The sequence below is a fragment of the Sceloporus occidentalis genome, unplaced genomic scaffold (genome assembly GCF_023333645.1).
Source record: "Sceloporus occidentalis isolate IW3139 unplaced genomic scaffold, rSceOcc1.0.p SCAF_6, whole genome shotgun sequence".
In the NCBI taxonomy this organism is placed as follows: Eukaryota; Metazoa; Chordata; class Lepidosauria; order Squamata; family Phrynosomatidae; genus Sceloporus; species Sceloporus occidentalis.
Window position 1 is genome coordinate 98,582,108 of NW_028316986.1, and position 24,303 is coordinate 98,606,410.

Below are 24,303 nucleotides of genomic sequence, written 5' to 3' on the forward strand. Positions count from 1 at the left end.
GGCTTTCAAGAAATCATAATTTGTTTAGATAATGGAAAGAATTATCATAAGAAAGGAGTGAGTGCATAAGCCCAAGGGCCAAAGAAAACGCATGTCAAACAATAATTTGCTGTTAACTCTGAGTTACCTCTTTGCATTTTTACAGTTTATACAGTGTTGTACTGTGAGACCAAAGAGAGTTGGAAGAAGAATTCATAGATATGTGTTTTGTCTAATTGGTTATACTTTCTTTTACAGAACTTAGTATAACAGAGTATTCCTTAGCATGTAGCAAGGTGTGAGAACTAGGCCACAGCATATATGCCATGGTAGAACAGCCCTTTGCTTCCTGCGAATGTCCAAATGCCACAGCATTGCATACATGCTGTTACTGTGTCAGGACAGGATTTACAGTTGCCCCTCCTTTGTCATTCCAGATCCCCTCACAAAAATAGAGTTTCGCCTATATTCAATCCCCATTGGCTTGAATATAAGCACGGGCGTACAGGCACGCACCTCATTCATTCTCCCTCCATTCGTCCCTCATGCATAAGTGAGGGATGCAAATCCGAAGATGGCGAGAACGGAGGGAGGACTGTACTGGGTTTGCTGCATGTACAGTGGACCCTTGTTATACACTGGGGTTTGGTTCCAAGATCTCCCATGGTGTCCCTTATAAAAAATGGAAAATCAAGGTTTGATATTTGAAATTTATACTTTTTTTGAACATTTTCAAACCATGGCTGCTTGAATCTGTGTATAAGAAATTTGTGTATAAGAAGGGCCAACTATATAGTAGGACCTCAGTATCCACGAACTTGCCATCAACGGATTTAAGCATCTCACTTTCTCACTTGTTATCCCCAATGGTGGTGCATACATGTAGCCACACTGCCATTAGGGACAGCCTCCATTTTCCCCAGTAGCAGTGTATGTGTATGGCCACGCCACCATTGGGGGCAACTGGGATTTCACTTGAAGTCCTATTGTCACTAATGGTTTTGTGGATGCATGCACATGCTACCATTGGAGACAGTGGAGGCTTAACTGAAGTCTTGTTGTCCTGAATTGTGGTGCAGCCATCTACACGTGCTGACATTGGGGAGAACGGAACTTGAGGTCCCATAGATTTTGGTATATGCGGAAATGGATTCCCCGCAGATACCAAGATTTCATTGTACTTGTTTCCAAACACCAACTGTATTTATTTCCAAACGCCAACAGTGTAGGATGTACTAACTGTTGTTATTTCTTAAACTTTTCATTAGCCATCTTGGGAAGACAGAAATTTAAATAATTATATGTTGCATCAAATTTGAGCACACAGCTTCAATTACTAGGTCTATTCATAGACCACAAGATACACTGTGGATTTCAGAGAGTAAAATCTTCTGTAAGGAGATCCTCAGATCAAAGTACACATGCATCAGTAACCAAAGCCGCTTTTTGTATGTAAAGGTGACTTTGCTCCGCTGTATTTTGAAAGGCATTGGAGAAAAATAGGTTGTATTGATAAAGCTTTAAGAGGTCATCTTAGGGCAAGATGCTGTGGTTGCTTTATCCAAGAATTACATATTAGCATTAGGTTAGCATTAAAAATTAAGTGTATTCCAAGTTCTTGAGAATAAGAAAAAGGTTTACTCTCTCTATTATCTTAGGCTAAGGCTTCTGCTATTGAGCACAGTGAAGTGAACAAACTATTTTTTTCCTAGGATTTATAAAAGCACTTGTTATTGAACTGTGGGGTGTTCTAGAGTGTGGAAGAGATGACATCCGAATAACTCATCCCAGATCAACACCAGTAGATCCTATTGATCGAAGCTGTCAGAAGGTGATTTGACCTTTCTTTTTTTCTTTTTTGGGGCATATTCCTATGCTGTTGTTGTTAACTGCCTTCGAGTCAATCCCAGCTCATGGCGACTCTATGGATGATACAACTCCAAGGCCCTCTATCTTCCACTGCTATGTTTATGTCCTACAGGCACAGGCCTGTGAGCTCCCTGATTGAATTTATGCATCTAGCGTGCAGCCTTCCTCTCTTTCTACTAGCCTCTATCTTTTCTGGCATTATTGCCTTTTCTATTGAGCATTGCCTTTTCATGCCATGGCCAAAGTACAATAACCTCAGTTTCATCATCTAGTCTTCCGGGGAGAGTTTATGCTTTATCTGTTCTGAGACCCATTTGTTTGTCTTTTTAGCCATCCACACTATCCTTAGCACTCTTCACCAGCACAACATCTCACATTTACTGTCTGCTTTCTTCATTGTCCAGCTCTCACATCCATATACGGTGATGGGGAATACAGTGGCTTGGATGATTTTAGCTTTACTGCTCAGTTATATATCTTTACTCTTTAGGACAGTGGTTCCCAACCTGTGGGTCGGGACCCCTTTGGGGGTCGAATGACCCTTTCATGGGGGTTGCCTAAGACCATTGGGAAACACCTATTTAATTACAGTTATGAAGTAGCAATGAAAATAATTTCATGGGTTTGGGTCACCACAACATGAGGAACTGTATTAAGGGGTCACGGCATTAGGAAGGTTGGGAACCACTGATTTAGGATCTTGTCTGGTTCCCTGTATGTGGTGTTAAATGAATCACACTGCCCTTGGGATATTCCTTTATTTCTAGAAATTGCATGTAACTTGCCATGTCTATTCTGCATGTTATAGTAGAGTATTTAAAAAAAAAAACCATAATAAAAATAGCATATGATGGCCATGTATGCTGTAACTGACTTTTAATTGTAAAGCTTTTTCCTGGGAAAGCTGAAAATAAGGGAAAAGTCTGGATGTCCAAGTAAAATGAAAAAGAAGTACTCAATTAGTTCGGCATTTACTATTTTCAGAATTTAGTAGCTTAAAGAACACAAGTAAAATCAATTCTAGAAGAGTTACATTTAATCACATCAGGATATCTTTGACTTAAAGGAATATGTTTTGATCAGTCAGTTTTATTTTTCCTGCTGGGGGCCATAATACAGAATGCAAATACTATTTGTATGGTTTTAATTGCTTTTATTTATTTATCACCTCAGGTGCCTTTATGGGCCAGGAGGCAATACAGAAATGCCTTAAATAAATACATATGTACTAACATGTACAAATTGAAAAAAATAGTCAGAATGCAACAATACCCATATAAAGATCATGATCCATATTCCTTACAAATAATCTGCACCTCAGCAAATAACATTGTTCTTTGGTACAATGTAAATGAGTGTATTTTGCAAAATAAAAATAAACGTCGTCTTCTGCTGTATAACGAAGTAGATGTTTCTTTATGAAAGATCAGATTGTTCCCTGCATTTTATTTTAGGTTTTGCTATCTTTACGTACGGTAATACAGCAGTAACATTCCTGATTGATTTTTATTTGACTAGTTTCTGTGTAGGTTATAAGATTTTTTTAAAAAATGGATTTGACATGCTGAGAGAAAGAGCTTTTGTTGTCTGTTCTGTAAATAGGCAGTTTTATGATTACCCTTAAAGCAAAGCTCTGTTTGTCTCACAGTGGCAAGAAAGGGAGACCAGGGCTCCTGTATGCATACTGTAGTGCATTGCAGGCAGTCTGTTTCTATGCTTTTCCTGTTCAGCCAACAAATGGTGTACTGCACCATCTCTTACTCACATCATGCCACAGTACAAAGAAACTTTGCAGACACAGGAGATGGAGAAAGGCAGTAACATTTGATCTGGGACACTTCAGATGTCATTCTTTTCCATCACTTGCCATCCATCAGTCATTCTGGCTTCAGCCTTGGTTGATCTATCATCCTTGCTCCGCTGAGCTAGCTGTTATATTACTGTATATACTAATGTATAAGTCTAGAAATGTCGGTTTAAAAATTGACCCAAAAAACCTGAGTTGACTTATCCACGAGTCAATGTACGTACTGTACTTTAAATCATACACGCGCGCACACACACACACACACACACCACCCCCCGGTGAAAGACAAGAGTTTAATCTGCCCTGGTAGCACTGACCCCCTTCTACTCTCTCATCCATCTAGCCTTTATTATGAGCACAAATAGTTATGCCTGCTGGAATTTTGTAAGTTTGTTGGCATTGTTTTCCTCTGCGTTGTCATTTACATCCTTTATTACATGTCCCTAAATTTTACCCATGACTTATTCATGGGTCATATCAAAATCTATAATTTTGGTCACAATATCTGCTCTCGACTTATACAGTAGGCCCTTGGTATACACAGGGGATCCGTTCCGCCCCCCCCCACACACATACCAAAATCCGCGTATGCTCAAGTCCCATTGTCCCTAATGACGATGCATGTGCATGCATACCACCATTGGGGACAAAAGTGGCTCCCCTCCCCTCCTATTTTCCTCCCCTCCCTCCCTCCCTCCCTCCCTCCCTCCCTCCCTCCCTCCCTCCCTCCCTCATTCCGTCTCTCCCTGCTTACCTCGTCCTCACGGCCGCCACAGAACCTTGCTCTCCAGGCTGCTACCCGACCCTTCTGCGGCGGCGGCGGCAGCGAGTAGGATGAGGCTTGGCCTCCAGCACTGCCATCCGGCCTCCTCGCTGCCTCATCCTCCTTGCCACTGCCACCGCCACTGTTGAAGGGCCGGGTGGTGGCCTGGAGGTCTCTTGGCCTCCAGCACCACCACCCGGCCTTTTCTGCAGTGGCGGCGGCAGTGAGGAGGACGAGGTTCCGTGGTGGCGACGAGGAGGAGGTAAGCAGGGAAGGAAGGAAGAAGGGAGGGAGAGAAGGAAGGAAGGAAGGAAGGAAGGAAGGAAGGAAGATGGGAGGGAAAGAGGAGGGGAGGAGAGGGACTTTTGTGCCCAATGGCACACGTGCCGTCATTGGGGACAATATGGATTTGTCATCAGTGGATGCTCAAATCCGCGCATGGCAAATCCATGTATAAGGAGGGCCCACTGTACATGAGGTCGACTTATAGTCAAGTATATACAGTAATTTAGGTAATTGTATACAATGCTTATTCCAGTTGTTTGCACTGGACTTCTTCCCTTGCGGTATGTACAGTAGTCACCTTGTATATGTCTTCAGTTACCTGTAATTAGAGTTGTTCTGCTCAAGATGTATACTTATCATTTTGCTCTTCACAGTTCAAAAGCTTACCACACTGGTAATAGCTAGTTCAGCAAAAAGTGAGACTTTATGTATAGTATCTTGTTTGTTTCCTCACCTTTTGTTTTGTTTTAGTCTTTCCTAGCTCTGATAAACTTGTTATCCTATCCTGCTGTTTATGAGTTGATTGGTAATCAAGAGATACCTAATAAACCTAAATATTCTCTTCGTGAGGTTCCTACAGATATTATTGTAAGTAGCCTCAATCTTTTTAAAACAGTTCGGTAGAATGATTACTTTGTCATGACTGAAGGAAGCTTAATATAGTCATAGTTTCTGCACATGTTTTCAAAATTGCTTTTGTCTCACGCAGTGTGAGGGCAGTATATGCTCAGAGTACTCTGTGTGATTCTGTTTTTGTTTCAGTCATAAGAAAATAGTTAAGAACTTGAAGAAGTTGCTTTGTCTTGTTATATTACACATGTATTGTGAAAATAGTCAATCTGATGATAATAATTTTTCTTTATATAACATAAAAGCAGTGTTTGTGCAAACTCTGCACCTCTAAATGTATCTTTGTTATTATTAATACTATCAGTGTCAAACTAGAGTCCACTTTTCCTCCCTCCCCCCCCCCCCCCCGCGTTTTGGTCCGATTTGGTACAGGGTAGAACTCTGTTTGGAGTCCCTGTGTTTTGGTTATGCCATCATAAATGACCATAGCTTGTAGACCAAGCTTTGGAATTGTGAGGCCCTTCAGGTATGGCAGAACTAAAACTTCTAGCATTCTTTACTCTTACCTCTTCTGTGTTAGTACTCTTGGGACTTGCATTTCACCAAAATCTGGAGGTGCACCCATATTTTAGACTTTGAAATCCTGTGAGTGAATTTCTATCTACTTTCCAGTAAAGAATAAGTATTTGTGTACAAGATAGATGTTAGTTTCTGATCATTTCTTGTTCAGGTCTCATGACTCCCCAACAATTCCCTCTGTCTCTTCTAGCCTCAATTTGTTCCTTCATTTTTAGCTTATAGCTGAAGCCAGATATTGGCTTAAGGGGGTATCTGTTGTAAATGGATCAGATGGAAAATAAAATGTAGAATAGTGTGACAGCAATTTGTTATATATGAGAATTTTAATGCTGCCTTTCTATTTCTATCAATGAGAACTGGAAAAAAATAATTTTAAAAACATTAAAGTAGACTACACTAAGAGGGTGGAAGACAAAACAATCCATAAAAATTGGCAGGGATGCTCAGCAAAAGAGATGGAATACTTGTAAGAAAATTATCTTAAAACAGGTGTCAGAATCATAGAATGATCGGATAGAGAAAACTACATACATCCCACAGAGAAGTCCCATATGCCAATATAGTGGGAAAGGCGCTCTGCTATTTCCTAACACAACAGAGGAAGATACGTTTTAAAGATCAAGAAGATAAGAAGTTGCCCTGTATTGAATCTGACTTTTAGTGCTTCTAGACTAAATTTTGTCAGCACTTCCATTGATTGGCAACAACCTTCTAGGATTTCAGACAGGAATTTTTCTGGCTGTATCAGAAGATGGTAGGGATTGAAAATTGGGAACTTCCCTATATGCTATACCACTGTGCTGTTCCACTGAATTACCAATTAATCTCAAGGGGAAAGGTGGATCATAGGTGGCAAATCCCACTCCAAATTGATAACCATCTCCCAATGGCCATAACGCTGTCTGGCTGTGGGTGTGTTAAAAACTTTGAGGTACCATGCAAATTCCAATAGGGCAAAGCAGGAATTGCTCTTTTAAGGGGTCATTCCCACTTGGGGTGATCCGCGTTCTGATCCGGTTCCGCTCCACTTACTAAGCGATTCCCAAAAGGTCCCTCGTTCTCACTATGAAAAGGGACCTTTTGTGGAATCGCTTTTTTTGCTGGGAACGCTTGTCATTCCCATTAGTTGGAACTGGGGGAAGGTGGCTCTCTTTCTCTGTTCCTTCTGTCCCCTCTCTTCCACTTCCTTCCTTCCTTCCTTCCTCCTGCCTCTCCCCCTCCTGCTTACCTTCTCTCTTTCCTTCCTGCCACTGCCACTTCTCCAGAGCTGACAGGGTTTCTGGTGCTGCTGCTGCTGTGCCGCTGCTTCTCTGGTGCTGGCTGGCATGGCAGCAGCGCCACAAGCCCCGTCAGCTCCAGAGAAGTGGCAGCGGCAGGAAGGAGAGAAGGTAGGCAGGAAGGAAGGAAGGAAAAGAAATGGGAGAGGGAGAAGGAAGGAAGGAAGGAAGGAAGGAAGGAAGGAAGGAAGGAGAGGGGAGAGGAGGGAAGGGAAGAGAGAGAGAGAGAGCTGCTCCAGGGCAAGGCTGCGGGATCTGGGAGGAGGAGGAGGGCGAGAGATAACATTTTTTAAAAAACAAATAAAAATAATCGAAAAATCAATCTACTGCCAAAGCAATAGATCGTTTTTTTTTATTATTTTTATCCCTCCCCCCCCCCCCAAAAAAAAAAAAAAGAATCGATTCTGATCTGGCATTCCCATTTATTGGACATGCTTCAGAAAAAAACTCCACTTCCAAAGTAATGTCAGGAAAACCCCAGTTATTTGGGTTTGCCCCGCTTCTTTCCTCCTGGAATCGATCCAATAAGGATCAGAAGCGGTTTCAAATGGGAACGAAGGTCATTTGCCCCGAATCCCGCTTCACCACAAACTGCAGTAGGAATGAGCCCTAAGTATGTACATAGGACCAAATATATTGCAGAATGGTCCCTTAAATAACCATCTCAGAAGGATTTGAGGATCAGTGGTATTCACGTCCCTGAAAAGAGAGTCACTCTTTGTCTTTTTATTTTCTCCTAAAAGTAGATTGTTAACCAATAGCTATCTTGGTCTTAAATGATTGAACATGGAAATAACATGACAATATGTTACATACATGTTTGAATAGAGTTATTAAAAATGAATTGGACATATGGATCTTTATAGCTTCAAAGACTGTGTAGCAAATTCTAAGAGACAGCAAAAGAAAGGGGAAGAACATAGTCCCACTGGGGATGTATCCCATGAAGTCATTAAACTGTGTAAAGCCTTGCAGGTTTCTGACTTGCAAACAACTGAACAATGAAAGATGCTGCCTGCTTCTTTGGTCCTGCCATTGAGTGTGTTCCTTCACTCTCATAATGAAAAGTATACTAATTGCTAGTGTGGAGTCTGATAAATGACACCATTTTAAAACATAAACAAGGTTAATATCAGATGCTCCCTTCATGAGGGATTTTGGAGGGGGCTCCCACTTAAATGGAAAACTTGCACATGGCTGCTGTTTGAGCTGTTGAGCTGCCTCTTACAGATTTTGTGAGGCATTGAAAGTATCAAAATACTTTGCATATAAGCTTGTATGAAACTACAGTGTTAAGATGTTGGCTAATGTCCATTTTGTAGAGTCCTATTTTTTTGTTTTTGCATTAATAGACCTGTATTGTTTCAACCTTTTAATTAAGAAGTGATTTCTTTTATGGGAATTTTATTCTCTAGTTATTCAATGTTTCCCCCCAATGTTCACACAGATCTAAAAGTAGATGTACTGGGAGATTTATTTTACAAAGTATTTGGTAATAACTGTTTTAAAAATTAATTGTACACATTTTGTTTTACATCAGAAAACATGACTTAAATGAAAGGAAAAATATACAAATTAATTGCTTTCTGTTAATATAAGAGCCAGTTGTGAGGAAATTTAATTTAAAAAGCCATAACTTTACTGTACTTTCAAAGTATGACCTAAACATATACATTAATATAGCATCTTTATGAGAATTGTTGAGTAACAATCTATTGAAAGTTCTGGTCACAAATTAATAAAAAAATTTTTTATATTTCAGGATATCATTGACAGGCTTATAATTGTGAACACAGAAGCTAAAATTCATTCATTATTCAGTTATGAGCAATCTCTTATCTTTGGACTCAGGTAAGAGGCTCATTTTTCAGATTTAACAGAGTGCAGTAACCTGCCCATCTGCTAGTTTCTCTTATTCACCAGTGCTGACTACCATATATATTCAAATACATGTATAAGTCAACCTCATGTATAAGTTGAGGGAAGGTTTTGGGTCCAAAATTATAGGTTTTGATATGACCCATGGATAAATTGAGGGTAAAACCTAGAGGCATGTTACAAAGGATCTAAAGGATGAAGCAAAGGAAAATAATGCCTAAGAACTTATACAAATTCTGCAAGCATAACTGTGCTCATCCTAAAGGCTGGATAGATGAGGGAGTCAGTGCTTCCAGGACACATTCTTGCCTTCACCAGGAAATGGCTTCTCTCTCTCTCTCTCTCTCTCTCTCTCTCTCTCTCTCTCTCTCTTTTTTTTTTTTTTTTTTTTTGTAAGAGTTAAAGTACAGTACTTACATTGACCTGTGGATAAGTTGACTCAGGTTTTTGGGGTCAATTACTAGACTGATACATGAGTATATACAGCAGTTGGAGTTCTTATCAATCTTACAGAAGTGTGGATGGAGATGTAGGTATCTGCATATGAAATGCACAATTTGATGCAGTAATACAAGGAAATCAAGCAAGCACTCAAACAAATTTACTATACAGCCAAGAAGTACTGTTACTTTTTCTTTGGATAACACCACATGTAGCCAAGCTTATTGAGAATTAAAGAAAGAGTTCGGTCTGCAAGTGTAGTTCCTTATCCTTTTGTGTTGGTGGAAGAAGAAATAAGATGTGATAGGTTTTCATCATTAGTCATAATTTTTTTCACAGATGATTCACAGCTGCTTGGTTATGGAAAATTTCGGATCCAGTGGATGCCTAGGTTTCCCCTATCCTGTGTCTGGTTTGACAAGGCTCCATCCATCTAAGGAAAGGATGCTTGGGGAGTTTTTGTCTGCGGGCCATTTAGGACAGATATCCTTTCTGGCCAGTCCACATGCTTTTTCTCCTTTTGTAGTTCTTCTCCTCAACTATTCTTGTATGAGTCCTCAGCAGCTGTAACTTCAGCTACCTGACAGTGCTCTTAAGTCATCACTACCCATCTGTTATCACTACCCATCTGCTTTCGTCCATCTGTTCCCTAAGAACTCTACATTTCTTCTGCTTCAGACTGAAAAGTTAATGTATTATGTTGTGGATTCTAAACAGGTTCTTTGTTCACATCAGTCCCCTTTTGCTCAAACAGATATGTTTCAACAGAACTCATATTGTGAAGTTGTGTGCAGCCCATTTGATGACTGTATTCATCTGCAGTCTTTTAGAATGGGGCACATTGGTTAACTGGAAGATTTGTTAATTAAATAGAGCTCCTGATCCCACATGATGACAAGTGCTTGCAGAATAGGTCCCTCATTTGTAAAATTTGGGTGTCAAGAAGAAGTCTGAAATATAGTTTCCCAAATGGATCCCAGCTGAAAGGGTTTGACATCAGATTCCAAGAAATATCTAGCTTCTCCCAAAAAATATGCCAAGGATAATCCCAAGAAAATATTCCAAAGTAATTGTCATTTGGTCATGCGTGCCCTTCTTCCTGAACATAATGACAAGCCTCAGGTTAATTATAGCTTTTGCTTTGCTCCTGAAGTGTCACAAGGCTTTTCTGTTAATGCACAAGGAATTTAAATTGGGTTCTCTCCTTTCAAAATACATTATTTGGATTAAAACTATTATTCTCTTCTTATTACCTTGTACCTGTCAAGACAAGTTTTTTTAGAATAATTATTTTAGTTCATTTCCTGTACTGGATATTTTGTAGTTGGTGTTCACAGCCTCCCTCGAGAAAGAGCACTGCTTGAAGAAGGCTGTTTTACTCAGGTATTTTTTCAGACCACAGTGAAAATGAGATGAAAAACAGTAGATGCACAGATCACATCTTCTTCTTTTTAGTACTAAGAAGACATAATAGAGGCTATTAAGGTTTTTGAAATGTGGGGTATTAATAAAGGTATATACCTTGGCCATACCTTGCTAATTTCAGAACAAAGGATTGGAAGTAAATACAACTTCTCTAGACTTTAGTGTTTCCAGATGTCTCTTGCTTATGGGATATTGCCTCTACACAGGCTACACATCACAGAATCTGGAATGCCAAAAATTGGTAGTCATGGAAGGTGGAAGCCACCTCCAGCCCATATCCCTGTTAGCGCTTTGTAGCGCAGTCCATGAAGAGGTACCACTGCTACATTTGGCGCCAGGATCACCTCCTTTGAATCTGTAGGCAGCAGCTTGTGAGCTGGAGAAACACCTCCCCCCTTCCAGAATAACTGAAGAGAACACTGTAGACAAAGGTCTCTCAGATGAGACTTTTATTCTTAGAAGAAGTTCCAGTATGTGCAGAGGTATCTACAAACATCTACACAGTCCACCATCCATCAAACAGAGAAAGCCACAAAGTCAGCTGACTCTAACGGAATCCACAGCCAACCTCCAAAACCAACTGCCAAGGCCAACTGTCAACGGAGTGTTCAAATTCCCCCCAGCCAGCGCTTGAGTGGCTGATGACCCCTGGCTGGTGGATGGCTGGACTGTTGCTATTAAATCCCACATTGTACATTTTACTATGGACTCTATATCTCAACAATCCCATCCATGGTTAGCATTAATGTCTTACAGGGAAATAGGAAGCTTTTCAAAAATGAATATTTGGCCTAAAACAAGGTGTGTGGGTGCTGTCACTCATTAATGTCACACTGATTCCTGAATGCATCATAATACTGTTTTCCCCCTAGACTGATTGCTTGTAATTCATAATAATCTTTTCATACTAGGACTTTTTCAGAATGATATTGCTGTTAGTAATAAAAATGTGAGGGGTTTTTTTTGTTGTTCTTCCATAAATCCTTGTGAAAGTGTTAAAAAATCTCATATTGATTTTAATTAATCTGTCTTTATCACTCCTTGAAGTATTCAAAAATGAGTATTTATCCTGAAGATTACAGAGAATACTTTTATGAATAAAACATTTAAGTTCATGAATTTGGGACTGCATTGCCTCTAGTAATGTTATTGGTAGCCACTAGGAAGGGTCAACTGCACTGTCATGCTGGATTTTTCTTTCACTTCTCTGTGAAAAGCAGCATCTGGCATCTCCAGGTAAAAGGGTCTATTCAAGAGTAAACAATAGCTGATGGCATGGACTAATAGCAAGACTTGATATAAAGTCATGTTACAATGTGGTACATTCTCTGTATGCTCAGTGTTGTGAAGGCCTCGTCCAATTAACCTTTACCTTAACACTGATTTTGGATGATGGCAGTCCTGAGGGATTATATTTATCCCACCGCTACCACCAATCACTATGTATGTGGAGGTTTATAACTTGTCAGCCTCCACCTTGAACACCAAAAGATTTTAAAATGCAGGTAGCATTACTGTCCTTGAAGTCAACATAAGCCAAGTGATGCTTGAAACAAAGAACAAAAGTTAATTGAATATCAGAATGGAATTAATAGAATGGTTTAAAAACTGGTTACTGTTATCTTGCTTAGTTACCATATATACATATAACTAGTGTTGTCAATTTCCCCTTTCAGTGCTCAAGCCACACAGGCTATCAACAACAATCAAGGTACACAACCCAGCACTCTCTACTCTAGAGTCTGCTTGTGACCCAAGTCCTTTCCTTGGGACTCCAAAATCCAATTTCCAGTCCCCTGAGAAACTCCATTAACCCAAAGCCCTCACACTGGCTTGGATAGAACCTTCTTCCGTCAGGGTTCTACAGTCCCAACTGTCAACCAACTGACTACTGACTCTCAGTTCGGAATCTTGTTAATCTCCCCAGCCCACACGCCATTGGCTGAGCTCCAGCTGCCTTCTCATTGGTCAGCTCCATATTCTATTCACCACAAGTGTGTATTTAAAATGTGTTGTTAATGTGTGTCTGCTTAAATTCATTCTAAGTGGGGGGAAATGCTGAGGATACTGTGACTTTTTTATTCTACAGTGGTACCCCGGGTTACGAAATTAATTCGTTCCGCCGCCGCTTTCGTAACCCGGAAACTTTCGCTAGCCGAATAGCCCATAGGCGCTAATAGCGAAAGCCGCGATTTCGTGTGAAATCGCGCCGAAAAGCACCAAAATTTTTTTTCGTAAGCCGAATAAAAAAACGTAACCCGGAACAGTTTTTTTCTTTGGAATTTTTTCGTATCCCGGGAATTTCGTAAGGCGGTGCTTTCGTATCCCGGGGTACCACTGTACATTTTTAAAGAATCACTCATATGTGTGTGTGTGTGTGTGAAGTCTTATATAGTTCTTGTGTAGCATTCTTGCACTGCCAAGACTTAAAACTAATATTGTTCAATATGTTACATCTTTCAGGTTATTGAATGTGCTGTGCTGTGATTTAGGTACACTTCTACTTTTTGAATCTCAGTATAAGATATCGGAAGTGCTCTTAGATGGACAAAAAGAAAATGTCATCAATATTTCCGAAACATCTCGGTAAGCAATGATAATTAAAATATCAGTCCAGTCCACATTTCTGTACAATCCACACTTAGAGCTTATGCAAACATGTGCCAGTTCTGAGGTGTGTGTGCAGTTCTGTAAATTACTCCTTTTCAGGTGCATAGACCTATCATATAAATATAATATAATAAATAGATTCATTGGGTCCAGGAAATTGGCATGAACGTTCTGCTTTGTTGTTATTAAGGATGACAAAAGGAATGGCTGCACAAGTGATAAAACACGATTTCACCCCCGTTTTGAAACCTACCTGTTTAAACAAAGCCAGCGTGATATAGTGATTTGAGCATTAGATGACAACCCTGGAGATAAGTGTTCTTGAACCCTGCTTGAAAAGAAAAGCCCATTGTGTGACCTTGTCACACTCTTGCAGCCTCAGAGGATGGTAATGATAAACCCCTCTGAAGAAAGTTGTCAGGAAAACCTTATGATAGGATTTGTTGTTACTCACCCACTTGGCCAGGACAAAGGAGGTGATAGGCGGCCACTGGAGGCATATCCATGTTCATGTGTTTGGGGCAGAAGAGAAAAAATAATTCTGCCTCACAGCTTGTACCTACGAATGCTCTGGTTTGGTGGGTCCACCTTTGCAGATGAAGAGGGGTGGTGTGGACTGCCTGTGGGTGTTCAGCCTTTTGTGGGAGTTGACAGCAATGTCAGCAGGTTTTCCTTACAAATTAGGAAAGCCTGGAGATAAGCCAGCTCTCCCCTTCCCTGGTCTACTCAGCTCCTTTATCTTGAAAGCATAAAAGTGACATGTCACAATATTCTAATTAAGATGTTTTTTTCTTAGCTGCTTTTGGAGAGCCTATCATTTTAAGCTGGTTAGCTTTATATAGTCAATAAACAATATGTGTGAATAGACATAACCCGAGTGAAAGTGTACATTCCTCCTGTTATCTCAAAACTTCTCAAGAAAAGATGTGGCATAACAAGAATGGGAACACATCTGTAATCATAATATACCCCCTAGAGATATTGTTAGTTAGTCATTATCCATTAACTGGGGTCTTTTTTATGTATGTTGCTTTTAGGTTATAGTGATACGTAAGTACAGAAACTGTATTGCTTGCCAGTTGAGTAATTAAATCATGAATGTCATACATGATCTCAATTTGTATAGAGCGACAGCCAAATATGGCTAAAAAAGGATTGTTCATACGGGTATGCCTCAGTTAAAGAAATAGATATGTTGCTAGGAATTATTTCAGCAGAAACTTTGCTGCCAGAGGCAGAAATAATATGGAAAGGGTAGAGATAGAGTCCTACATGACAAGAAAGAAAAGGAGTTCAACATATTTCAGCAAACTTCTAATCCAAAACTGATAAAACTCATATGTGAAATGAGCCAACCAGGTAAGGGAAGCCTCGCATAAGGCAACAAAAACATTTCAAACATTGTACAGATCACTTCAAAGCTTCTTTCACAGTGCATGCAGGGATAACTTTTTCTTTCACCAACCTTTTTTTTTATGGTTTCCATCTCTGAGACCTAACTTTTAGTCCTATACTTTTTTAAAAGAAAAATTAAAAATACCTTTATTAACAATTCTCATTTACAAAAATAAAAAATAAACATACATACAAAAATTACAAAAACAGTAATTCACACATCACAACATCGCTCTGGCTTTACTTCGCGAACGAAGATTCAGGAAGAACTCATCCCGCGCTTTCTACAAGCGCGTTGATGGCTAAAAAAGGCCAATACGAGATAAACAAGTCCAGTTGCAGAAAGCACAGCAGAAAGTCTCCTTGGGTGATGTTTCCGGGTTGTGGTTCTTTCTGCGCTGTTGTTTTTCTTCAAGACTCATGTGTGAGCTTTTAAAAAAGGCTGCAGCATTGTGGATAGTGCGTCTCCATGCCTCCCGATGCGAGGCCAGGGCGGACCATTGTTGGTGATCAATTTGGCCAAGCCTGAGATGTTGTTTCAGGGAGTCCTTGTATCTCTTCTTTGAGGCGCCCCTCTTACGCTGACCTGTGGCGAGTTCACCATAGAATACTATTTTTGGGATGTGATGGTCCTTCATCCTAGAAACATGTCCTGCCCAGCACAGCTGAGTCCTCAATAGCATGGCCTCAATGCTTGTGATCCCTGCTTGCTCGAGGACAGCAACATTTGTCACATAGTCAGTCCAGTGTATATTTAGAATTGTGCGTAAACAGCACTGATGAAAGCGTTCAAGGAGTTGTAGGTGTTGGCGATAGGTGACCCATGTTTCAGACCCATAAAAGAGAATAGACAGTACAATGGCTCAATACACACTGATTTTTATCCTTTGCCTCAAGTGTTTGTTACTCCAGACTCTTTTGTGAAGGCTTCCGAATGGTCTATATGCCTTTGCTAGTCTGTGATCGATCTCTTTATCAATCTTGGCGTCTGAGGAGATGATGCTTCCCAGGTAGGTGAATTGCTGAATGGACTTAAGCACAGATTTGCCAACAGTGACATGAAGATGGTAGTGTTCTTCCTGTGGTGCCTGCTGGTGGAGAACTTCCGTTTTCTTCAGACTGACTTCCAGCCCAAAGAGCATCACAACATACAAGAGCAAACAATAATCGATACTCTCTCACCCCAACTTCCTTTTTCCCCTACCCCCATGACTTCCTGCTTATCTCCATTTGTTATCAGTAAATCTAAATCTAATTAAGCCTCTATTACAAAACCAATTTCCTACTAAGTTAACTTTCCAGCATTTCCAATAATTCTTATAAAGAAAGAAAGAAAAATACATAAAAAGAAAAAAGTCCCATACTTTGTTAACATGCTTGAGGTAGCTTACAGTGATTCTCCTTTTTTCTCTCTGTTTTTGCTGTTCACCCATGTAACGATTCCTCACCACCACACAATCCTGTCTTATTTGACCCAACACCTCTGTGGTTTTTTTTTAAAGGGCAGTAGCATGCAGGGATTTCCAAACACAGGCCAAGTGGATAGTTAAACAAGAATAAAAGTTTATTTTTAAAACAGAATAGGCAAAGGTAACTTCGACATTAAGTTGTTATTATGTCTTCCTTAGTTACATTTATACAGGTCTGGTTTTATCTCTCTAATGATAATTCCACCACACAGGCTATATTATCACTCAAGAAATTATGTAACCCAAACCCCTCTTTTTAGAGCCTGGCTACACTGAGTCTCTCTTCTCTAGACTCTCCGAAACTAATACTGTCCCTCTCCGGACAAATCAGTTTCCTCACTACTCACCCCAGGACCTATCGGAACTCAGTCCTCTCTTGGACTCTACTGTTCCCTCATTCTCTAATCCTAACTATCTCCCCAACTCAGAAACAACAGGCCTCTGCCTGCCAAGAAGAAGAGCCCTCCCCCCACCTCCATCTTGAGGGGAGAGAAGCAGAGTTTCTTTTGTTTTTTTTGTTACTTGCTTTGTTGTTGTATATGCATATGTATGCTGTCAACCGCTTTGATCGTAGGAAAAGCGGTATACAAATAAAATAAATACATAAAAAATAAATAAAAAACTCCACTCCAGCCTTATCCCTCAGGATTGCAAACCCTAACTGACTCCACCCAACTGCCAAGCGGAATCTTCAAACTCCTCAGCCAGCACCTGATTGGCTCAGGGTCTCTGGCTTCTGATTGGCTGGTTTGTAAGTCAGTTGATCACAACCCATACTCAGTAAGGGATTCTGAAAGCAATTCCTGCTAATCTTGCCTCTTGTAGGGAGATATAAACAGCCCCAGTACGTTTGGCTAAAAGAAGTATTTTCCCCCAGCTCAAGCCTTAATGTCTTGTTTACTGCAGACATTGTTGCAACCTGACACTAAACCACCTTCACCACTTCTCAGTGCTGATGCTGCAAAAATCTTTCAGCTAGACAGAGGACAAGGAGCAAGAAGGCAGCTGGCCAAGCAAAAACAACAACAACAAAATCCCAACAAGCCAAAAAATGAAGACTTTGGGGGAAAGAGCTTTACTGTTGGTGGCTTTGTTAACTGAGGCATGGCTGTACTGAACTTCCTTCAAACTTCCAGTACCAGCAGCACCTAAATATCTTGCTTAGTACTGAAATTCCAGTTCCATGTGAATAATTGGGTTTGAAGTGCCTTGAAAATAGTATGTCTCTTCAGTGTTATATATCATGTCTTACAATAGTTTTCCAACACAATTTAATTTTGCTTTTGGTAGAGACTTTATAATTGATGGCTTATCGGTGGAGAGGAACCATATTCTGGTTAGAATAAATCATGTTGGTGGACCAACAGAACGGATTTTGCCTCCTAGAATACTACATAAGGTTGTAAATATTAAGTTAAAAATACATAATACAAATATTACAAATATGTTTCACATCTTGTCTTTCAGGAGATAAGTCCTGACTGCCTGTATAGCTACCACTCTTTTGAGAAGCTTTAAAACATTGAACAGTTTGGTACTTCTAGTCACAATTGCGTAGTTTATATCAAAATGTTTGCACTTCTTGTATTTCATTGCCTATTTGTATGTTTGTGTTGATTTTTTTTCCTGTTTCTTTAGTTTTATTCATTAAAGCCCCTGTTTTGCTACTTCCATGATCCAATGTTTGTTAAATATCTTATTTTGGCCCTATACAGACAGGCCAAAATAAAGCTGCTTCAAGTCACTTTGGAGGTATGGGGTTTCAATGATGCATGTATCCTAAGAGTCTGGAAGCTGCACCAAAGCTGCACTCCAGTCCTTAGGACTGGAGCATGGCTTTGGTGCAGCTTCTAGACTCTTAGGACACATGCATCATTGAAACACCATACCTCCAAAGTGACTCGAAGCAGCTTTATTTTGGCCTGTCTGTATCAGGCCTTTGTTAACTGCTGTTCTTATCTTGGATTTTTACTTGCCTAGCGATGAGATGGAAGTGGTCAGTAGAGAACTGCCAGTCAATTAGGCTATGAAAGGAGGGATAAAGTCTATGTTCTAATTTTCCTGTTAGTGAGGGGAAAATGTTTGAGTATAGCTGATTGAGGGGCAGTTTGCCTGACTGCAGCACTTTGCCTGACTGCCAATTTACATGCTCTGAGCCCTAGTTCTGCTTTGCATGTGCCATTATGGCATGCGGCCATCCACCTAGGGCTCGCCATTATGATGCACGGGCTGTGCAGCGCCCAAATGGCGCTCCATGAAAAGGTTGTCGTCATGGCATGCGAGTGCCACTATGGTGCCCCTTCCAGGAAACTGCTTAGAGAAGCTGCTTTTTGCTCCCAAGAAGGAGTGGATCATTGCTATGGCATGTGGTTGCCGTGGCAATGATCAGGGGCTAAAAGGGACAGCATTTAGCTGCCCGTCTGTCGAGCCCCTAAATCTTTAGGTTCTGCTACAGACTAGTGTTTATGACCATTTTGTTTCTTTTTAATGGTTGCGCTAAAATACACGGTGAAGCATGATATGTTTGGTGGAAAAGTGGGAAATTATTAAACTGAATAATGGACTGAAATGGACAAACTACCAGTACATAATAAATGCTAACATTAGTCTTGGCTGCTCCTCTTTAGGGTGATGATCCCTATCCTTGGCCAATGTTTTCATCATACCCTTTACCAACATGCTATCTTGCTGAATTTCCTAGAAAAACTGATTCAAGGCAAGGTATAATGTGCTAGTTTACTGGAATTGTATATTGGGAAAAGTGCAAACAATATATAGCTTGATTAATTTATGATTTATTCTTATTATAATATGTGTCATTGCATATATATGATATTTCTACCTTTGCTTACCAGTTTGATTCTTTTGAATGCATTAAAAAAGTATTTTAAAATACTATTGTGGGTTAAAAAAATGAAATAAGCACATCATCTATCTAGTAATATAGGTTCACCTTATTTACTTGCTGTAATACCTTTTTCTTTCTTTTCATCACCTGACATTCTGCTTGCACAGTTCGGTTTACAATTCATGACTCCTATTGAATCACTGTTGAATTATAAGGTTTTGCCATAAACACAAAGGATTATGCCAAGCAAAATCCAAAGTGAACAGAACACAGAAGGTGCAAACATTTCTGGTACAAACAAGAAATACAATCACTTTAGGAGATAAAATAAAAAAAATGTGTCCTCTGTTCAATGGGTTGTATTTATATGGCTGAAGAAGAGCCTTATGCTTTCAAAATAATTCAGACTTATATTGTTTAACTATACCTACTCTGCTTCCGTTTTGATCTGTAGGGAGAGGTGGGATATAAATAATAATAATAATAATAATAATAATAATTATTATTATTATTATACCTGTGTCTTGCCCTTCATTATTTTCCCTAGGCAGGAATAGCAAAAATCTTAAAAGATTCTCACAACTGCATTAGAGTATTGTGAAGGCTTTTGGTTTCATTGAAGGCAAAGCCTGCTGAATACTACAAAATGTTGTGATTTTAAACGATGTACTTTGTACATTACAGCAAAACATTTACTGATTTTTATAATTCATTTTGTAAGACTATGAATTAACTATTCATGAAAATAGCCAAAAAACATGATAGGCATGAAGCAAGTTGCCAGCAAGATGGTAATTTTTGAAGGTGACCATTTAGGCTGTGAGGTGTAACCAGACCTGAAGCAGACCATGGTTATGAAGCAAGGCAATCTTCTGCCTACATCTGGCCAGACCTTGCAGGTTCTCTGCACCCCAAAGAATTTTTTTATACAAAAATTACCTGAAGAAAGCTGCAGTTGCAGGGACAGGTCACAATTAAACTGAGAAACAGGACCAGATAATCTATGCCACCACAAATGTTCCCCCAAAATACAACAATTTTGGAGTGTTTTTTAAAAATGTTTTTCTCTGAACAAGATTAGATAAAGTAGACATAAGCCAAATGAATAAACTCGGTTTGTCCCAGCATTTTTGAAGAATAAAGTCTTTTGGTGTGATTACATGGTAGTGAAAGTGCATAGAGAATAGATTAGAAGAACTATAATTGTAGTAATGTAGTTTATGAAACACTCTGGATTGGTCAAATGAGTTCAAGTGACAGGAAAACTATTTAAATATAAATTATTAAGAACCTAACACTATTTTAAAATACAGTGAAACAAAGAGCAAACATTTTCTGTTTAATAAAAAGAGCTGAAGGCATTTGCAAGTGATGATTTCATTTAGAAAGTTGAATATTAAATGGGGATATTAGCATGCTGACGTGAAGGAAGAATAAAGGGAACCAAGTTTTAAAAGTCTGACTACATAAATTTTTAATTATGCATCTTTATCAATTATGGAGACTCTAGGCAAATTGAAAGCTAGAAACAATGTAATAGCACAAGTGAGGAGTCAATAGAGGATAAGAGAAAATAATTCATCTTTAGCATTTTGATATTTGCAATTAAGAAAAGTATGTGTGAATGCTGTAGGGCTGCTATAGAACCAATTGAAAACACCTGCTTGCAGGAACCAGGATTTTTAATTTCAAAAATGTCATAGGAAACAATAAAAGCAATTTTAACAATTCATAATTCTAGTATTACATGCAGCTGAAGTTTACAATTCTTTTATCTTTTTCTGTTTAAATAGTATTCCACTTTGGGCTATTAAAACCTCAACGAAAACAAACCTATTCTCCCTATAACTTGCCCATCCAATGTGTCTAGAAGTTTTCTAATTGCTGATTTGCATTATGTTAGCAGCATACTGTGTCAGTATGTCACCCTCATTGACACCAGTGCTTATTAGTTTGTACAACTCTGGAAGAGACTATTGTATTTCCTTAACTTTTTTTTAATGAAGGTATGAAATATGAGTATGTTTTGACTTATTAGAGATAACAAAGCCTGATAGACATCTAGATGCAAATGTCCCATTACATAGTTTGGATTGTGAGTATTACCAAGAGAGTAAAATATTATCTGGATGGTGCAGAAAATCAGTCCATATTATATAAAACAAAGAACAAGGGGAAATAAAAAGGGAAGAAAATAGGCACAGTGGTTGAGAAGGCTAGTGTTTGAAAAGAAAGTGAACCCTGTTGACATGTCAGATTTATGACACTATTTCTTTTCAAGGATCAAATTACTAGTCGCCTCAATCACTTTTTCCTCTATTCTTTATCCTACATAATGTGGATTGCTCCTTTGCACCTCCAAGAATGATAAATTTATAGTAAGTACCAACACCACATTTTATATTTAACGCCACTCCCTCTAATAGTGGACTAAGCCGTTTGGGTGCTAAAAGGATTTAGCTATGAAGAGAGAAGTATTACTTTTGTGAAATCCCAAGGTTTGCAGAATTACAATTGCAGAATTACAAAAAATTGTGGGGAACTTGTAAGGTGATTAAAACAGCATTACCCCCCCCCCCCCCCAAACAGCCCAATGAGGACGGAGCAGTTCTCATTCGCCACAGAACATTGACATTGTTGCGGGAGTGATAGAAAATTGGAAAGGCTAGAAATGGAGTTGAGTAACATTAGAAAAGGGCATGATGTGAGTGGGTGGCTGACACACTAAACATTGCAATGAATCTTAACTATGTGTAATATCAACTATGTCCTACTGACTCAAATGGCTCAGCTTATATCCTAAAGCTAGTAATAAGCACCAGGATAGACTAATTATATATTTGTTACAGGTTTACTTTATCTATTTTATTGTTTGTATGTACAGCACTGTGTAAATCTACAGCGCTATATAAATAAAGCAATAATAATAATAATAATAATAATAATAAATTCTGTACACTCATCACTTTTAAAGCTTTTTTCCACATAATAACATTGGCTTTACTGCCTTTTATAGAACAATACTGGGTTTACTCTTCTCATACTACTTTCTGTCACTTAAGTGTCACTTAAGAGGTAAGGCATTATTCACTATAGGAATACCCTAAAATCACATGGGGGATGTGAAATGTGAACTCAAATGTACATAAGTAGAATAAATAGTGATATCACTAGTGTGACAGCTCTTTTCCTGGTGTAATCCCAGGGTGATTGTGTCTATATTTGTTCACAACCAAGCTTATGTTTTTCTTTATATATGTGACTGTGCCTACTCATGGACTGAAACAAGTTGCACAGCAGACAAACTGTACATATTGGGCTGGAGTCTTTGTTTTTTCAAATTCTCTGATCTGAAAATTTTATTAGACTAAAATAGATTATGGCCTGTTACAGACTGCCAAAATACAGCTGCTTCGGGTCTCTTTGGAGGTATGCTGTTTAAATGATGCATGCATCCGAAGAATCTGGAAGCTGAACCAAAGCTGCACTCCTGTGTTTAGGAATGGAGTGTGGCTTTGGCGCAACCTCCGGACTCCTAGGAGCCATGCGTCATTTAAATAGCATACCTCCAAATAGACCCGAAGCAGCTTTATTTTGGCAGTCTGTAACAGGCCTAAGTAAAAAGCCTTTTATCAGTTGTGGCATATTTAGACAAAAATAAGACTACAGTTTTTATAACAACATTTTTCATCTTCCTTATAGATGATGATGCTAGCAAGCTTTTATCTTCTTTAAAGAATCCAGATAAACAGCTGGGGTGGATTGAAAATGTTCAAAGACAGTTTTGTGAAATCATGGAAAACAAACCTAATGTTTTGAGTGGAACCAGTAGGTATATATTTTTTTTCAAATGAAATGGCATAATCCTGCTATATTCTATCAATAATTATCTGCAGCAATCACTGGGAACTATAGAAACATTTAAAGGGGAAGCCACACTTAAACTAATATAGCGTACTAAAGTATTTCTAAGGCTTAAACATCTTTTGACAGCAGCTCATATGGTGGATGTTTAAATTGGGACTATATTTTATCTAGGCAGTCCTGTGTTTCCAAACTGGCATTTCCCAAAATTGTATGAATACAGAGCTGAAGATGGGGAGCACTTGATTTCAATGGCCCTCTTTTTTCTTTAGCCAAGTTCATCTTCAGTTTCAGAGATTGACTAATAGTAAATTTTCTAAAAAAAATGCTTAAAGAGGCATTTTCAAAAGAATAGTGCAGAGGATACCACGGATAGCCACAAAGACAAACAAATGGGTCCTAGAACAGATCAAGTTGGAAATCTCCCTGGAAGCCAAGATGAGGCTGTCATACGTTGGCTGCATCATGAGAAGGCATGACTCCTTGGAAAAGACAAAAATGCTAGGAAAGGTAGAAGGAAGTAGAAAGAGAGGAAGACCACATGCTAGATGGAAGGAATCTATTAAGGAGGTCACGGGTATGAATTTGCAGGAACTATGCAGAGCAGTGGAGGACAAGTGGTCTTGGAGATGTCTCATCCACAGGGTCACCATGAGTCAAGATCGGCTTGAAGGTGGTTAATAACAACAACAAAATTAGTAAGGTCTCCTGCCATCTGCCTGGACCCTTTCACATACATTTTTGACTCCTACATTATGGTAACTAGGAACTTCATAGTTCCTCTTATAATACACTTTCATGTCTTTATGAGCAGAGAGGGGAAACATTCTCGGGAAAACCCATGGTGTAAGGATTATGTTTGCATAGAAAAACTATTAAAATGGATACTGAATCAATGTTACATAGCAGGTGAAGGTTAGCAGAATAATCTAAATAACTTGAAATATGACAGTTTTTAAATTGGATGGATTCCATTGCATTTTAGTGTGATAGTATTTTAAGCCTGCTACTTTGCTATATATTTTAAAAGTATATTTAAGAATGTGTTCAAAATGTTTTTAATGGTCATTCATCAGTTTTTATAACTGTACCTCTCACCCTATTTTATTTAATTAAATCATAAACGAGATGTAAAATATAAAGGAACATGCAGAAAATAATGTATTTATTTTAAAATAAACACTGGCTGTCTGCACAAGTAATAAAACACAATTTCATCCCATTTTGAAACCTACCTGTTTAAA

General features: G+C 39.0%; 1 protein-coding gene across 4 annotated transcripts in view; it reads left to right on the plus strand.

Moving 5' to 3' along the window:
* Window positions 1-24,303, plus strand: part of TBC1D32 (TBC1 domain family member 32) — a 111,693-nt gene that overhangs the window by 37,663 nt on the left and 49,727 nt on the right. For 3 of the 4 annotated variants that reach the window (XR_016281757.1, XR_016281758.1, XM_089530485.1), the window contains exons 21-27: window positions 1,692-1,810; window positions 5,175-5,291; window positions 8,892-8,980; window positions 13,337-13,459; window positions 17,638-17,746; window positions 18,975-19,068; window positions 22,898-23,023. Coding sequence is in view for 2 of the 4 variants with exons in the window: in XM_089530485.1 (XP_089386611.1) it covers window positions 1,692-1,810; window positions 5,175-5,291; window positions 8,892-8,980; window positions 13,337-13,459; window positions 17,638-17,746; window positions 18,975-19,068; window positions 22,898-23,023 (777 nt within the window). In the remaining 2 variants the exon portion in view is untranslated. The remainder of the gene's footprint in view (window positions 1-1,691; window positions 1,811-5,174; window positions 5,292-8,891; window positions 8,981-13,336; window positions 13,460-17,637; window positions 17,747-18,974; window positions 19,069-22,897; window positions 23,024-24,303) is intronic. The other variant, XM_089530486.1, reaches the window with a different exon arrangement.